Consider the following 18,606-nt stretch of genomic DNA (forward strand, 5'->3'; position numbering starts at 1 on the left):
ACATTAGACTACCCTTCAATTAAAGTTCCTCTGAAGTAGTTTTCCAAAGTCTTTTAGTATACAGATTTTCTCTTAGCTGTGTGAGAGTTTTACCTTCACTTTAAGATGAGATTAATATTATATTTCTTTGCTACTTTTTCAAAGAACTATTATAGTATACTGCATAGACATGAATAAACCATCTCTTTTCTCCTTTTCATCAACTTTTTCCTAAAGCGTGACCCTTCTTTCGGAATATACAGAAAAAAAATACAGATCCTACTGCAACTGAACTGAATTTGAAGTTCCCTATATAAACTGACCAAGAGGTACTGTAAGAAAAACAGCAGTAGTCAACTTCAGTAAGAAGTAGAAGTAACTGTAAATAGTTAAGAAATTGATCAAGTTAAGAAAAGTAATTCTAAAGGAAAAGCTAATAACTGAAAGTGTTGAAAATTTGAATTACAGTAGGATTGGAAAAACTATGTACCTGATTGAAAACATAAAGCAAATCCCACCAAGGTGAAGTTTACATTGAGGCTTTACAGATACTGCTACTAACAAGTCCCACAAAGGTGAAATGTACCTAGAGGCTTTATACATACTGTTACTAACTAACAGATCCCACAAAGGCGAAGTTTACATTGAGGCTTTGCACACACTGTTACTAACTCTAACCACTTTTCACATCCTTTCCCCTACTCCATGTCCAAGTCCTTATACTCCTTAACCTCAATTTTTTTCACAACTCTTACCTATTCCCTGCCTTCCCCTAACTCTGCTACCTTCCAAATTTATCTTTCCTACCGCCAGCCAAATTATCTTTCTGAAAAACAGTTCTGAGCCATTTATTAACTCACCTAAAATCCTGTAGTGGCTTCTTACAGGGAAAGATCAAATAAACCCTGCTTCAAAAGGGCTTTTGAAATCTCACCCCAGCTTCTCCCATCATCCCCATTACCCCAGCCACACTCAGTTACCAGGGACAGACTTCAAACGCCTTGCTCTTTTCCCATCAATCTGCAATGTTCTTCCCACATTGTCCACAGGGCTGCCTCTTACACATCCTTCAAGACACACCTCAAATTCCTTGCCTCTTTCACGCTCTCTTACTCAAACCTACCCTCATTCCAACCAAAGCAAGAACCTATCCTTCCTCCCTCCGTGTTTCCCTGGTTTGTGTGGGGATGTTTATTGATGTCTTTCTTCTCAGCTAGCCTGAGAGCATCTTAAGAACAGAAGTGGGTTTTGTTTATCTCTGAGCCCAGCATCTAACAATGAATGACCAATAACCATTCACTGAATGAATGAGGTATGTATGTAAGCAAGTGTACTTTTTTTAAAACCATTAAAAGGTATAGCAAGTTTTTTTTTTTTGACAGAGTCTCACTCTGTTGCCCAGGCTGGAGTGCAGTGGCACAATCTCGTCTCACTGCAACCTCCGCCTCCCGGTGCAAGTGATTCTCCTGCCTCAGCCTTCCAAGTAGCTGGGATTACAGGCGAGTGCCACCACGCCTGGCTAATTTTTGTATTTTTAGTAGAGACGAGGCTTCAGCATGTTGGCCAGGCTGGTCTCGAACTCCTGACCTCAGATGATCCATCCACTTTGGCCTCCCAAAGTGCTGGGATTACAGGCATGAGCCACTGCACATGGCCACAAGTCTTTATTAAGCACTTACTGTGTGGGGGGAGACTAAGCTAAAGGCTAGCATCAGAAAGTCAGATGAAAAAAGACATAGAGACATACACAAGCCAGAAGGGCCACAAACAGAAATGAAGAGTGAACACGTGGGAAAGATTGATTCTGGCATGGAGAGAGCAGAGAGAGTAAAACACTTGGTGGCACTGATGCTGATGTTTTAAAGATGGAGGTTGCAAAACTAGGGGCGCAGGGAGAAGGAGAACAATCAAGCCCAGAACACAAAAAAAGCAAAGTCACAGAGGTAAGAAAAGTACCATGGGCAGTCTTCACCTGGTGCCCTCTGCCTCCTTCATGGTGGTTTTTGGGGCGAGGGGGAGGGTGGGGCAGTGCTGTTAGAAAGTAGGATGGTGGCTGCGAGCAGTGGCTCACGACTATAATCCAACATTTTGGAAGGCCGAGGCAGGCAGATCACTTGAGGTTAGGAGCTCAGGACCAGCCTCAGCAACATGGTGAAACCCCATTTCTACTAAAAATACAAAAAGTAGCCAGGCGTGGTGGCAGGCACCTATAATTCCAGCTACTTGGGAGGCTGAGGCAGGAGAATCAGTTGAACCCGAGAGGCGGAGGTCGCAGTGGGCTGAAATTGAGCCACTGCACTCTAGCCTGGGCAATGGAGCAAGACAAAAAAAAAGAAAGAAAGAAGGAAGGAAGGAAGGAAGGAAGGAAGGAAGGAAGGAAGGAAGGAAGGAAGGAAGAAGGAAGGAAGGAAAGAAAGGAAGGATGGCATTAGACTTTCCTAAATGTCTCCCTTAGACATATATGCAGAGTCCCCCTCTCTGAGCAATCTGCCATGATGCCAAGGCCCTCACAATAAGATATGTCTGACACCAAATGCCCAACAAGGCTGCCCTGAGACAGCAAGCCTATGTGTGTGTTCCGAAAACACCAACACTCTTCTAATTTACAACAGGTTACATATCTTGAAAAAGCGCATGCAAGTTGAATAATTCAAGTCAACTCTGATTTTTCTATACAAACTATCAAAATGGGAGTTAATATATAATTAAGGGTCTGATATGTTAACATTATAGAACTGGCCATTGATATCACATGTAAAAACACAAAAATAAACATTTTTTATATGCGATAGTATGGCATTTTCTAATCACCTAAAGGAACTAGATGAGGTAACAGAGTAAACTAGAGCACACACAGTTTTATTTATGAACCCCTGCAAAAGCTGGGCTTTGGGGTAAGGCCAGGAGCCTTTAATGCTAAATAAGATGGAGATTCATGCTCCCACCTCTGAGATAATATTTACATTTTAAATTTTAAAAGATAATATAATTTCAAAACTGGCAATATAACAATTACTTTAAGAAATCGGTCATATACAACTTAGGACCAAATGTTGTTTTAAAGTCTATTTGCTTGGGGGTAGATTTTATCAGTTTTGTTTTGCAGTTTCTTAGTTTCAAATACATCTGAAAAGGCTTCCTCCTCTTTCATGAAAACCTACTCCACACTTGAACATGGCCAACCTCTGCACCAAAGTCTCTGTTCTAATATAGATTACCAGCCCATTCATACCTTGCCAGTGGCTCCCTTTTTGATCCTTAATCTTAAAACTGCCTGAGGAGCAGGTCTCATTGAATTTTGAGATGTGATCTCAAATACCACACAATGATATATGAAGAAGCAGTTATGTATCTCAAGTCACTCTGAAGGTTATTTTATCAATGAAGAAATAAAGAACCCTTCCTGTATCTTCAAAGATGTAAAAGATTAAAGCTCAAAAGACAGGTAAATAACCCTAAAGATCTACAAATAACCCAAGGTCTATAAAAGGTTTGGGGTTTGTTATTTGGCTTGATTTAGTTTGGTTAACTGAATATAAGGATATCACAAGAGGCCAGGAACCACAGTTCATGCCTGTAACTCAACACTTTGAGAGGTTGAGGTGTATAGATCACTTGAGGTCAGAAGTTCGAGACCCGCCTGGCCAACATGGTGAAACCCCATCTCTACTAAAAAAACAAAAATGAGCCAGGCATGGTGACACATGCCTGTAGTCCCAGCTACTTGTGCAACTGAGGTGGGAGACTCACTTGATCCTAGGAGGCGGAGGTTGCAGTGAGCTGAGATGGCGCCACCGCACTCCAGCCTGGGCGACAGAGCAAGAGGAAGATTACGGCTCAAAAAAAAAAAAAAAAAATCACAAGACTTCTGGGCTGTTTTTACAAATCCATAGGGAAAATGCTATGGTGGTGTATAAGTCACTTAACTCTTTAATTCATCTTCACATAAAAATCACTATTCATCTTTTAAAATTCACTCATTTTAAAGAATGGTAGGCAAATTATTTCAAAAGCAAGCATAGTTATATTAACCATGTCACCTATTTAGAATTAAAAAACAGGGAGACAAATATTAATACATATGTAATACATTTCTCTAACCCTAAAGAAGATAAGAAAACTAGCATAGAAGATGAATGTGAGGATATTTTTTCCCGCCATGACTCAAAAACACATCTATCTTTGAAATAATGTATTAGAAAATATACACAATACATTTTTATAATGAATGCATCAGCAGACTCGAAGCTGATGCATTACCCAGGAAAAGAGTTTAAGATGTGATGTTAGGCTCAGAGCAAGAAGAACTTAAATACACACTGCAGCAATGACTAAGGAGCTCAGTGGAGAAATATGTCAGCACTAGATATATTGGTATCATCTTCTGGTTCAATGGGCCAAAATAAGAAACACACCAGGTTTCATCACTCTCCTGACCCACTTTTCTCAGTTTTAACTTCACCCAACACAACCCAAACTCTTCAAAACACAGTGTAAAAGAAAAAAATGTCCAACATCATGAAATCTATTCTCTTTTCAAATTATTTAAAGGAAAGTGTTTATAAGTAGAAATAATAAACATTGTAGCTTTCCTTGCTCCTCTAAAATGCAGATCATTTTCACTTTGGTTCTATTACTTGTAAACCTGCCTTCCTTGTTTATAAATTAAGAGCACTAAAGAGAATGGCCCACAGAACTTGTTAAAACTCCAGATGCTGGGACCCCACCCCATATAACTGAGTCTAGCTCGAGAAGGGTGGTTCTGACATAAAGCTTGAATTAGGAACACCATATGTGAGAAGCTCAAAACCTAGTTTTCAAAATAAAAGCATGTGCATAAATCTACATATTGACTGGATCAATGTTAAATAACATGACTCACACATAGCCTTTGAGGGGCAAGTGAACAAATCAATTAGTATCAACATCAAAAATGCTATTTCCTGCACCAAAAATCTTTTGAATATAAATATTGCATACCAAAATCTTAGAGAATGGAGTTGAAGAAATTTACAAATATCGAGACTATGAAATTAAAGAAAAAGATCTAAAGAGATCATACTTTTGAAATTATACAGATGTGTTAATTTCAAAGCAGTATCACTTTAGAGACACAAAGTCATATTTTTTATTGGATTCCTCTGCTACATCAGAAATGCCCTTATACGCTTTCTTCTACACTTTGAAAAAAGATTTTGTTCCACAATTAAATGTTAAAAGGATTGAACTGAATGTAAGTAGCCACCCATCCACCTACCAAAAAAGGCTCTTGTGAAAATGTTCACACAAAAAATGTGACTCTTATGCTCTATGTGTTGTTGAACTCCACTGCTACGAAAGACAGATCTGCATTTTTTTTAAACTTAATTTCTTAAAAGTGATGGTGAGGTTATACCACCATAAACCTTAATCTTAGCTGCCAGATGCGCATACACAGACATTTCCCTTATTAACCAGGCCAGGAGAATGTGCTTCTGATAGAAGAGTCCCACGGGATATAAATAAACCTCGGGTATTTGGTTGTTTAAAGGCACAAACGCAAAGATTGGAGAACCACATGGATACTGGAAACTTCACCTGCTTCCTGGAATTGACATGTGCAAATCTAGTCAGTGTCACAGGAAGTAAAAGTGAAAGGACTGGGACCTGGTTTCAATTTCTCAGTCCACAAGCCATCATCTCGAGAATAAGTATATATTAAGAACTCATACTGCCTCATATTTCAAATATTGAATTAAGTTTACTTATTATTAAACAGTTAAGGAATATACAAAGATAAAAATATAACATAGTAAATGGCTATGCCTCCACACAATTTAAGGGGAGAAAAAAAATCCAGCCAATGCATCTGAAACCACTTGAGCAGAGTACCGTTTCTCCATTGCTTTAGATTAAATTTTAACTAATATTTACAACTGCTCAAATGGTCTTGCATGTTGACTTGTTCCCAGAAAATCATCATATCAGCATCTAGTTCAAACGTCTAGGTTCAAATAAGGTTCAATAAAATTAAGTTATCTGTTCTGTCTATATTATTAATGTACTTCCTTTGCTTAGAATCATCCTCAGCAATTCACATTTTCCAGTCGTGAATGGATCTCCTCTAAAAGTTTCACAACCATAGTAACAGGTCATGAGAATCACATTAATACAAAAAACTTTCTCATGATTGCACTACTTCAACATAATGAGGTAACAACATGGAGAATATTTTTACAAGCAGGACAAGAATAGCTGCCCTCCTCTGCCAGAGTTGAATTTCCATCAGGGTTATTGTCTATCACTACAAATCCCCAGGGCTCACGGAAAAAAAAACCTGCTCAAAAACCTCCCTTCAAAGCACAGGTATTCCAGCCAAGGAAAGCTTCAGGAGAAACAAAAAATGAACTATGTTTCATAGTCCCTTGAGCTGTTTAGAAAAATCCCCTCACAGATACCGCTTTAAATGTAAAAGAAAGAAATAGACCGATGACTGCCTAAATACAACTTAACCACTGTCTTTCCTCAAGAAAGGTCTCAGAAAGATAAACAAATAAGGTGATCCTCCTCAGAATTTTCATAAAACTGAATCTTATTATCAATTTTACTTTCCAAACATAGCAGATTTTCAGGAGGCTTGCTATAAATGTAACCAGGTATAATATTTCATATTTAATAATGTTTCATTTTTATTTCACTGGTGTCTCTTTGCTTCCTTCCCCCACACCCCTCAATCAACCCTTTCATTACCACAGATACCTATCTGGGCATCGGACCAGGACCTACACTGTGCCAAATGTCAGTCCTTCTGAAATTCACTACCTTTTTTTTTTTTTTTTAACTTCAGCCAGTGAAAAGCCTTGAGCAGTAGTCAGAAGAAAAGAGAAAAAGGAATTCACATCAGAAACACATTATCCATTTCTCTATCTTCCACCCAAAGGACTATTTGTCCTCTGGTATTTTCCCCTTTGCTAACTCCACAGAGAATGACAGAGACTAGAGCCAAAAAGCAAGAAAGGCTGCAACTGGCCAGAAGCAGTAGGCTGTGTCTCTTACAATTGGCCTTCCCTTGACAGGGCTCTGAGATGCTAACCTGGGGTCCAGAGGAGCTCTACCTCACAGCCCAGGGTCCCACCCCTGAAAACTACAGAAAAAGAGATAGAAGAGCTGTATGAACACAATTAATACAGTGCAAAATGTGTAAGGGACAGAATTAGGCACAAAATGAAAAAGAATCACCCAGCAGCAATGGAATAAAATGCCTTGTGAATTAGGAGATTGGGCACTCCATAGAGGTCAAATGCAGGGTTTCTAGAGTCAGATCATCTGAGTTTAAATGCCAGCTCTGGCACTTCCAGACTCCATAGCCTTTATCATTGAAGAAACATTTATTGCTCACCTACTATGAGCTAGGCATTCGTCTCAGTACCAGGGAAGTATTGGTCCCTGCTCTCGGGGAGTTAATTATAGTGCAGCAGTCCCCAACCTTTTTGGCACCAGGGACCAGTTTCACGGAAGACAATTTTTCCAAGGGATGAGGGGAATGGTTTTGGGATGAAACTATTCCACCTCAGATCATCAGGCATTAGATTCTCATAAGGAGCGTGCAACCTAGATCCCTCGCATGTGCAGTTCACCAGAGGGTCTCGCTCCTATGAGAATCTAATGCTGCCGCTGACCTGACAGGAGGCAGAGCTCAGGCGGTAGTGCTTGCTCAGCCACCACTCACCTCCTGCTGTGCCACCTGGTTCCTAACAGGCAACGGACTAGGGGTTGGGAACCCCTGTTCTAGTGGGAAGTCTATTAATGAACACATAGTACAAGAAAAGGTGCCAGAGAGTGGTAAGAACAACACAGGGCATGCAAATACAGTGATGCAGTCAAGAGTGACTGTGAGAGCTACTTTCTAAAGTCAGCAAGGAAGATCTCAGAAGAGGTGACATTAGGCCTATATCTAAATGACAAGAAGGAACCAGCCAGGCAAAGATGGAAGAAGAGAGATGTGCAAAGGCCCTGGGGCAGACACACTGGGCCTTTGGAGAAATGGAAAGAAGGCCAGTGCCACAAATCACTTCAGTATGGCTCACATTTATCATCTGTAAAATGGTGGTTGTGAGGATTAAACTGTTAGCACCACATCTGCACACAGAATGTGTTCAATAAGTATAAGTTGCTAGAATCGTCATCATCATCATCACCAGTGAGACGCCATCATTGGAGGTGTGCAAACACAGACTAGGTGAGCACATCACAGGCATGGCTGGGTTATAGGGCCTCTAAGGTTCCCTCAACAATTAGACCCTAGGATTAGATAAGAAGAGAAAATGCAAAGGAAGAAATGATAAAATTAGTACACACAGGTTTCCAGCCCAAGGTCTCTTAAAGTACACATTGAATTATCCAAAAATGTGAAGCTTGCCCAACTATTTCATTCATCAAGTAGTTCTTTCCCAACTGAGGGTCTATAATCTCAAACTGTCAAGAACTCCACATGGAGCCAGCTGACACACTGTCCTTAGCCCTGAGGTCTACTCTTTCTATGGTGCTCTGGACTAAAACCACAACAACACTGACAGCAACAGAAAAGGATGACTTATTCTATGTTACTAGGTTTAATGTATGTTAATTATTGAATGAAATAGCAGTGAGGATATTCTTCAATTGCATATACATCCCAAACCATTTTATTATTTCATGTTTAATATGTTCCAGCAGAACTTTCTGCATCACATACTCTAGAGGTAGTAAATTTCACTTTTTAAGGGGAACATCACACACTGGGGCCTATCATGGGGAGGGGGGAGGAGGGAGGGATTGCATTGGGGAGTTATACATGATATAAACGTTATGCACATGTACCCTAGAACTTAAAGTATAATAAAAAATAAAAATTAAAAAATAAAATAATAAAAAAAAAATTCTTACTCTTGGCCTATTGTTTCAAAATATTTACTAACTTGTTGAGCTTTCTGAAGCCTACTAATTAAAGCTGTTAATAATAGAGTCCTTGATGATGAACTTGGCATATGTGTCTTTAAGTTAGAGAAAGGCAAGTCTACTTTTACCCAACACCAAATCCTTGATCATTATAGATCAAATTCTTTCCAGGTCCTTTCTAAAACTCACCCAAACCCAAGGCAAGTATACTACAACCATAAATAAATACATGGCTTTGTATTTTGAAACTACTTCATTACCTACCCTTGATAACTTCTTAGTTGTTTAGATGGTGGGAATGGCTTTAAAATTATAAAATTTAAAAAATTATAATATTCACAAATGGCATGAAACAAAGTAATACTAAGTGAGGGCAATAAAAAAATCAATAATTTAACATAAAATGCATATATATTTTTATTATGGCAATTTTATTATGCCAGGCTTTTGGATTGTCCAAACTCAAGGATCTGGACGCGGAAATCACATTCTCCATCTCCCCACTCTCATCCAATTTCCCCCCAAAAAAGAAACCTGGAAGAGCAGATGAGGATCAAAATTTTCCTATAGGAAAGTGTTCCCTTTTAAAAAATGGAAAAGCAACAAATTTGGCATAGATTATGTACACAGAGGATCTTTAAAATACATATATTATATGTAGACAATTCCTATGACTCAATCTAAATTAAAAATCCCTTAAAATACAGAAATTTTGGAGTACCATGAAATACTACCTCTTTATACTAAGCATCTGCATTAAAAGAATCAAAAAAAGCCCCTGAGAGGAAGCCAGATTGGGGCTAATGGGCTCATTCAAATCCAAATTTATCTACTGGCTTTTGCAACATAATTCAGCCAAAAGAATGTGATTCATATCTGAGCTATGTAACAACACATTTTCAATGTGTTTTGAAGTAGACGCCACCACAAAAAAAGTAATAGTCATAACCTTGGCATCTAAACATCCTAAGCAATTTGATAATCTTTAAAAATATAAGAACTTAGTAATGTGGGTTCATTGAAGAACTTTAGAAAATATAAATCATCAGAAAAAATAGTAATAATCTCAAACACCAAGATGATCACTATTAACATTTATTGTATACTTTACTAATTTTTTAAAAAATATTTTTCACAAAAACGACTTCATATAATACATATTTGTTTACTTACTATATCAAGAACACATTTCTATGTTCATACACACACACATACACAAACACACACAACTGTATCACTTTTTATGAATGCTTAATCTTCTATTTTATGGATATAACCTAATTTAGTGAGCTCTACTGGGATCATGTATGATCTGTTCAGATGTGCTAGAGTAAAGAAACAGAATAGGTTTAAACAACTATTTCCCAAAGCTATTTGACTATAACATCCTTTTGTGAATTACACATTTACAATCCTAGAACTTTTGATCTTTTCAAAATACTTTGGGAAATAATGATCTAACCAATTCCTAATATTAGATTTTCATGGTGTTTACAATGTTTTCTATTATAAATGACACTGTGATCAATTTCTTGAGTATACCTTTTTATGTATCGCCTAGGGAAAAACTCTAGAAATAGAATTACTCAGTTAATTGGTATGCATGTGTTAAAAACATGTTATCATTTTTGCCAAACTGTTCTCCAGCAATATTTGAGGTTTGTCAGCCTTTTTAAAAGATAATTTTAAATTTAAATAGTTTGGGAGTTTATATGTTCAATATATATACAGAGTATTTCTGAAATTAGATAATTACTTTTTTATGGACATGGCTAAAGTACAAGTTATAAATATCAAAGGTCTTACTAGAATGAAGGTTGATTCCAAAAACTATTTAGGAATATACTTCCTCACAAATGATGGAAAATAGCAAGTATGGAGACATTAAATCGTCTCTCTTCCATTTTCCTCTGTTATATTTACATATGTCTGAATATGTATTCCGTACTCCTAAGAAGATATTAATAATCCCTTACATTTTTATACCACTAAAACATTTAAAACAAAAAGAACTTTACAGGAAGAGAACATCCTCAAAGCATATTTTAAAACAAGATATTAAGCTATACCTTCAAAAGACCCATCAAGCTATTCAATAGTTGCTACATATTAACAGCCAAATCTATAAAAACTAAAATCTTTATCAATCAATCAACACAGGTATCATGGAGGAAAATGTGTATTCTAAGATAGTTAATTTAGATCTTCTTTTCACTGTGTATTTCTACAGTTTCACATAATAAGAAGTAAGCTCCTAACATAACATAAAGATGGTTCACACAGCAAATACAGGCTTTGAGTTCCTTTTTTGTCTTTAAAGTGACACTGGATGTAATTTTATACCTCAAAGTAACTTTTCAAAGTTACTTAAGTATAGTGTTCACACTCAGGGTGGAGTTCTGTGTAATTTTCAAAGCTGAGAAGTGTTCTGCCTGTTCAAAAATATCTCCCCTTTGAGTTTGTCTCAGAATCATATTTGAAGCTTTTTAAAAATACAGAAATTTTTCTTCAATGGGTCTGGAATGGAGCCAATGCATCTGCGTTTTTTAAAACTCCCCAGTTGATTCATCTGTACAGCCAGAGTCAAAAAGCACTCAGTTATATAAAAAGATTGGAGGAGGGGGTGGTATCCTGAGGACCCCAATTTAACTGTTCACGTGAAAACCATGAATCTGAGTCTGGTTTATTAGATTACCTAGGTGAAAATTTTACCTTGAGAAGGCTCATAAGATGTTTCAAGGTGGGACACCTGTTGGCCTATCAATGGCTACCAACAGGGATGGGGGTGAGGATATATGGTAATGAAATCAAACTGTGAAAGGATCCTTCCTGCCAGAAACTGTGGCACTTCCTACATTAAGCATATAATCCCTTCATTTTCCAAAAAATAGAAAGAAGAATGCTCAGCTAAATTTTGTTTTAATGGAGTAGTCTTCCAAATGAACAACCTTTAGCTACAAGCAGCAGTTTCACTAAGCAATGCCAGTCGACATACAGTGAAACAAATTCTGTTAAGAGAGGATAGGACACTCAGAAATATTATGCCTTCTACATATACCTTTTACAAAATTATAGTCATTTGTCAGAATTCAGTTTCTCAAAAGAACTTCACCTCCAAGAAGTGCTTGCAAGAACAATGCAAATCAATACAAGAAATATAGGTTTTCTAAATACATAAAAACCCATAACTGTCTTGAGCTTCCTTTACCTACCAGATCTGGACTTAATGATATCACTGAATTCGTTCTGCCCATTGTCAGCACTGGCTTCATCTTCTCCATACTTGGCCATCTTGCCTGAGTTTCAAGATAATCCAAAAACTTTACCAAGTCCTCTTTCTAAGACTTTCAACTTCCTATGATGGTTCAGCTTGACATCAATACCTAAAAGGAAAAGGGAAAATACTGACTTGAAAAAACATATTTACATATTTTATATACAGTTATGCATAGTAACTATTCATTCACCAAATATTGAGTGCCTATCATGTGTAAAGCACTGAGCCAGGGAATGGGGTTATGACTATCAACAAGAGACATAACCTCTGCCATTATGGAGCTTACACACACTAAGCAATTAATTATACACTGAATTATTTCATTACAATACTGATAGACTACAAATCATACAAAGGAGAAGCATAGGAGAAGCATATTCTACTAAGCACTAAGAGCATACAGCAGAGGAATCTGACCTGTCCTGGGCAATTAGAGAAGGCTTTCTTGAAGAGACTTTTGAGCCAAGCCTTTAAAGATGACAAGAATTTAATTAGCCAAAAAGGGAAACACAAAGAGAAAAGGTAAGAGCTTCCCATGCAAAGTGGCAGAAAGAATCATGGAGCAGTCAAAGAGTGGAGCACAAGCCAGTGTTTCTGGAAGGAAGACAGCCAAGAGACAAGTGTACCTGTTGAACCAGGTGAGGAAGCTGGGCAGGACCAGGGACAGGAGCATGGAGAACAAGTTAAGGGTTTGTGTCTTTATCTGAAGAGCAATGGGGAGCCAGTAGATGGTTTGAAAGAGGGAACCAACATTGTCAAATTGGCCTTTTTAGAAGATCATCAAGGGCCGGGCGTGGTGGCTCATGCCTGTAATCCCAGCACTTTGGGAGACCAAGGCGGGTGGATCACGAGGTCAGGAGTCCGAGACCAGCCTGGCCAGCATGGTGAAAGTCCGTGTTTACTAAAAATACCAAAAAAACTTAGCCAGGCATGGTGGTGTGCACCTGTAATCCCAGCTACTCAGGAGGCTAATGCAGGAGAACTGCTTGAACCTGAGAGGTGGAAGTTGCAGTGAGCTGAGATCATGCCGCTGCACTCCACCCTGGGCAACAAGAGTGAGACTCCGTCTCAAAAAGAAAAAAAAAGAAAGAAAAAAAAGAAAAATCATGGCTTGTAGGTAGACCACAGTAATATGTGGGGAACCAGTGAAGACTATGGCAGAATATAGCAAAATGCTAATTAAGGAACCTAGGCTATGGGCATATGAATATTGAATGAAAATTTCTTGCAACTCTTCTGTATGTCTGAGAAAGTTTTCATAGTAATATGTTGGGGAAAAATTCCTAATCTTAACCAAGTGATCAAAATTAACATAACCAATCATGGGGCATCATGCAATTCAATGGAAAATTACCACATCATCTACACAATATCCTTGCCAAGATGTTGAACATGAATCTTCTCATAAGCAGACAAATCTAGACTGTGGCTAGTTTTCAAAACAAATGGCCTGGTCTCTTCAAAACTGTCAGTGTCTTGAAAACCAAAATTACCTGGGACAGGGGGAACTTTGTGAATTAAAGGAGACTAAACAGACATGACAACCAAATGTAACCTTTGATTGAATTCAGAATTTTAAAATAAAACATTTTGAGGATCATTTGAAAAATCTGAATTTGGACTATGTAATAGACAATATTATTGTATCAATGTTAAATTTCTTTAACATTAGTTAATGATATTGTAGCAGGAGAATGTCTTTGTAAGAGACATGGTGAAATATTTAGCAATGAAGTGTGATGGCATCTTTAAGTTAAGTTCAAACAGAATAGCATATATCTGTCTATATTGATACATATATATTTAGTTTGATATATGTATGTGGATGTATATATGCATATACACACAGACAGGCAGAAAGATGCAGCAAATATTGTAAAATAAGTGGGAAAACTAGGCCGGGCACGGTGGCTCATGCCTCTAATCCCAGCACTTTGGGAGGCCAAGGCAGGTGGATCACCTGACTTCAGGAGTTCGAGACCAGCCTGGCCAACATGGTGAAACCCCCATCTCCACTAAAAAAAAAAAAATACAAAAATTAGCTGGGTGTGGTGGCGGGTGCCTGTAATCCCAGCTACTTGGGAAGCTGAGGCAGGAGAATCACCTGAATCCAGGAGGCGGAGGTTATAGTGAGCCAAAATTGCGCTATTACTCTCTCTCCAGCCTGGGTGACAAGAGCGAAATTCCATCTCAAAAAATAAATAAAGTAAGTGGGAAAACTAGCTTAAGGGCATCTGGGGCTAGGCGAGGTAGCTCACACCTGTAATCACAGTAATTTGGGGAGATGAAGCAAGAGGATTACTTGAGCCCAGAAGTTTGAGACCAGCCTAGGCAACATGGTGAGACCTTGTCTCTACTGCATGTAAATAAAAATTTAAAAGAATAAAATAAAAAGGACATCTGGATGTTTATTGTGCTATTCTTTCTATTGTAATATTATAGGCAGGAAACAATTGTGGTCTAAACAAGAATAGATGGAAAGAAATGGGTGAATATTGGGATATTTAGATATCAAAGAAAGTCAATAGGATTTGGGAACTGATTGGAAATGAGAGATTCATATCCAATGTGCAAAATGACTCCCCAGTTTTGGCTTCGGCAATTAGGTGAAGTGTGAGTCATTGAGCTGGAGAACACTGAGGATAGTGGGCTGGGAGAAAGGAATCATCAATGTGGTTTGGACTTGCAGAGCTTGAGGTGCCTCTGAGTTACATAAGCAGAGATGACAAAAAGAGAGTTGGGCTTAGCATGGTGGCTCATGCCTGTAATCCCAGCTCTTTGGAAGACTGAGGCAGAAAGATCACTTGAGGTCCAGAGTTGAAGACCAACCCGGCTAACACTTGAGATCAGGAGTTTGAGACCAGTCCGGCTAACATGGCGAAACCCTGTCTCTAATAAAAATATAAAAATTAGCTAGGCATGGTGGCAAACACCTGCAATCCCAGCTACTCAGGAGGCTGAGGTAGGGAAATTGGTTGAATTCGGGAGGTGGAGGTTGCAGTGAGCCGAGATCACTGACACTGCACTCCAGCCTTGACGACCGAGTGCGTGAGACTCCATCTCAAAAAAAAGAGAGAGAGAATTGGATATAAAGGATTGGATCATCAATCTTACAGATTTTATGAGAGTCTAAGAAATTTTTTCATTTTTTATAGGCTCTACTATTGCTAAACATTTATGGATTATTATGTGATTACGTTCTTTCATTCAACTACATAATTATAAAGGATTTGCTAAATTCTTAAGTGTATTTTATTATATTCAAGAACCAAAAACTTTGTTCAGAAGAATGTCTCTAAAAGTTTATTATGGAAAATTAAGTTTGCCCAAGGAAAAATTCTCTTTCCTGGAAAGATCTACAGTGTATCACTTTGGAGTGGTAAATCTAATGCTTTTCTTCACAATTGGTCTTAGCCAAGATCTCCACTTCTATGCTTCCCAAAGCCTTTATTCACCCATAAAAGAGAAAAGTAAACTGTTTACACACTACTATATTCCATTTGCACATTATCAGTAATATTTCTTCACTATAATGTTTCACTTGACACTCTCCTCAAGGTGATTTTTCAAATTTTCTCTTCTTGATAATGAAAAGCCCTTACAGGTTGCCAAAGATACAGCAGAAAAGGTGATCAGAGTACAGGGGAAAATGGGGAGAAAGAAGAATAACAGAAGGCTTTTAAATACTGATAGCCACTGAGGTTCCTTGTTGCCATTAATGGCCAGAGGAATTTCAGTAAACTTAAGGCAGAGGATGACTCCTTCTAATTGCCAAATGCAGCATCTTTGGTTTTCAGGAGACAGAATCAAAGTTTCACCACGAACAATGTATCCCAGTGTGACTCTCCCTCTTCCACACCTATAAAATGGAGGGAACACCATCTTCACAGAAGGCTAGGTGAGAAACTGAGAATCAATGAATGAGATGTTGCTTTAGAAGCTTTAAGCCCTACATAAACGCAATTTATTGTTACCTCTGCCCTAGATTTCCCTTCCCTCAAAATGATATTCTGTAAAGTTTAGCCAGATGTTCTTACTGAAACCGATCCAGTCAAATCGATATTCACTAACTCTCCCTTCAGAATGCTTCCGGCTGTCATATGGACCACAAGGCAAGAGTGTATGAAATAAACATAAGGTGTTTAAAAATAAACATAAGGTGATGGCCTTAAAGACAAAACTAATGTTTTAATTTTTTAAGAGTAAGGAATTACACAATGAATATATGTATATAATTTTTATTTTGTACTATATTTTATGTATATAGCACATATATATCCAACAGTGTGCATTATGATGGAAATGCTGTGTAAATGCAAACACTATTCATTAATTTACTCTAGGAACCAAAACCTAGGAATGCTCGAGAAAGTAGAAAAGGAAGCCAAGCGGACAAGAGTTTGCTGCTCTGCTTGAAACACAGTAAAAGAAAACGGTGAGTGCCAAGAACTACCATTTACCAAAAAAAAAGCGCTCCAGGGAAGGTTAATACTACTGTGATTAATACTGTTTACAAGGCCAATAAATTTTAGGTAAACACCCAAAGGAGAGTTAAAGTGTTGTCTCATCGGTCCCATAAAGGCTGGTAAAAGGGGCGGGGAATGGTTCCACGTCAACCCTGGCCGTCACCGCAGAAGCACTCACAAGCTTCGCATTCCTCCAGCTCTCCCCTAACCCTGAGCTATCTGCAGGCTGCGTCTCCCACGCCCACCGCCAACGAACCGGGAGGACCCAGATCGACTTCCTGAGGCCGGTGCAATTTACAAAGGAATGGATGCTGCCGCTGCCGCCCGGTAGGGAGGCCGGGAGCGCCGGATCAGACCTAGGGAATCCGGCCTCCCCAGCGCTCCGTGCGCTCTGGTCGCCGAGACCGCTGCACTGACCCTCCCAACCGCGGCATGGGGAACTGGCCCGCAAGGCCCTGGTGATCCAGGTGATCTGAAGGCTGGGAAAGAGGAGGCCCTGTCCTGGACACCTCAGAGAGCGGGGCCGTGGAGTTAGAACCCAGGCTCTGCAGTTCATTGTAAAACAAAGTGCTGGTCCCACGGCTCTCTGGGAGGTCGGCCAACGTTTTCTCCCTCCTCCTTGAAAACCGCACTGGAATGAGTCCCTTTCGTAATCTGAGGCTTGGAGAAAAAAAATCCCTTTGAACAACCTGCGATCTAAAAGTTGCACAGCCTTCAGTTGGTGCTTTTTTGGATTTTAAGTGGCCTTGAGCAACCAGAGTCTCGGACCCCGGGCCGAAAGGGGGCATGAATTACCCCAGAGTCCGGAAAAGGGCAGCCGGCGACTGCGCCGGACTACACACCAATGGGGCGCTCCCCTCCTCCTGTCCCCTCAGCCTCTTCAGGGCCGCTGGCAGGGAGCTTGGCGATCGCGCCACACTCTCCGGAGTCCCACCCTTGGGAGCAGCAACCACCCAGAGGTCAAGCATGCTCCCCGCCGGGCGGCTAGCTGGGAAGCGCTTTGCTGGCCGCCGACCATACAGTCACCCTCTGCCCACCCTCTCCTGTGGACACCGCCGGGGCCCCGCCCTCCCCGGGCCCGGGTGTCTGTGACAGACTCTCCTAAGAGGCCACGTCCCCTCTTGCAAATCACTGGCCCAGCGCCCTGCACCACGCGATGCACGGAGGGCGACCATGTCACCCCGGCGGGGAGGAGGATTGGGGAGCAGGGAGGCAGTACAGAGCCGGTCAGAGAAGTTTGAATCGTTCATAACTAGTACGGATCCTCAGCTCTCCACGCCTCCAGCATTCTCTCTCGCACCGCGGGAAGCTAAACTGAGGCCCCGAGGAAAGGGCACGCAAAAGTTACTCCCATCGTCGACTCTGGGACTTGGGAAGGAGCTCCGGACGCCGATCCCACGCGGAAGAACCGCAGAAAGCCATCCTCCTCCCGGCCCCCGCCCCATTCCCTCGGGGGCTGTAGTCACATTACCAGCCCGAGGCTTCAATAATGCATGGGCTTACCTGGTGCCCGCGGGCCGCCTCGCCTGCCGGCCGCCACCGCCGCACCCTGAGCTGGCCAAGGGCTTCTCTAGGATTTTGAGACGGAGTAATCGCGGGGGTGTGTGCGAGTGTGAGTTTGGTGGTGCGATGTATTTTTTTAAAAAATAAAACGTGGAGAAGCAGACAAGATCCGAAATTAAAGAAAAAAAAAAAGAAAAAGAAAGAAAGAAAGAAAAAGAAATTGACACCCGACTGAAAACGCCCTTTACTTGTGCAATCTTCCTGCCTGGTAGTTCCGCCAAAAACAAAACAGTCAAAGCGCAAACCTGGAACCGGCGCGCAGGCACCAAGTTTGCCAAACGCTACAGAGTTTTCCGTCTGCAGAAATGACCCAAAAGAAGGGGGGCGCCGCTCCCTGTAATCCCCCAATCGGCTTCTGGAGCCAGAGGCTCCTCCTAGCCCCTCGGCGGGAGAAAGCCCGCGGCC

General features: G+C 40.2%; 1 protein-coding gene across 2 annotated transcripts in view; it reads right to left on the reverse strand.

The window, feature by feature from the left end:
* UTRN (utrophin) overlaps positions 1-18,285 on the reverse strand; it is a 596,706-nt gene extending 578,421 nt beyond the window's left edge. The window contains exons 1-2 of one of the 2 annotated variants that reach the window (XM_033235159.1): positions 18,142-18,285; positions 12,108-12,278 (exon numbers count right to left, since the gene is read on the reverse strand). In XM_033235159.1, the coding sequence (XP_033091050.1) occupies positions 12,108-12,186 (79 nt within the window). In that variant the 5' untranslated portion in view covers positions 12,187-12,278; positions 18,142-18,285. Of the gene's footprint in view, positions 1-12,107; positions 12,279-18,141 lie in introns of those variants that run through there. The other variant, XM_033235160.1, reaches the window with a different exon arrangement.
* Between the last annotated feature and the right edge of the window lie 321 nt (positions 18,286-18,606).

This window comes from Trachypithecus francoisi, unplaced genomic scaffold (assembly GCF_009764315.1).
Source record: "Trachypithecus francoisi isolate TF-2019V2 unplaced genomic scaffold, Tfra_2.0 Lachesis_group15, whole genome shotgun sequence".
Taxonomy (NCBI): domain Eukaryota; kingdom Metazoa; phylum Chordata; class Mammalia; order Primates; family Cercopithecidae; genus Trachypithecus; species Trachypithecus francoisi.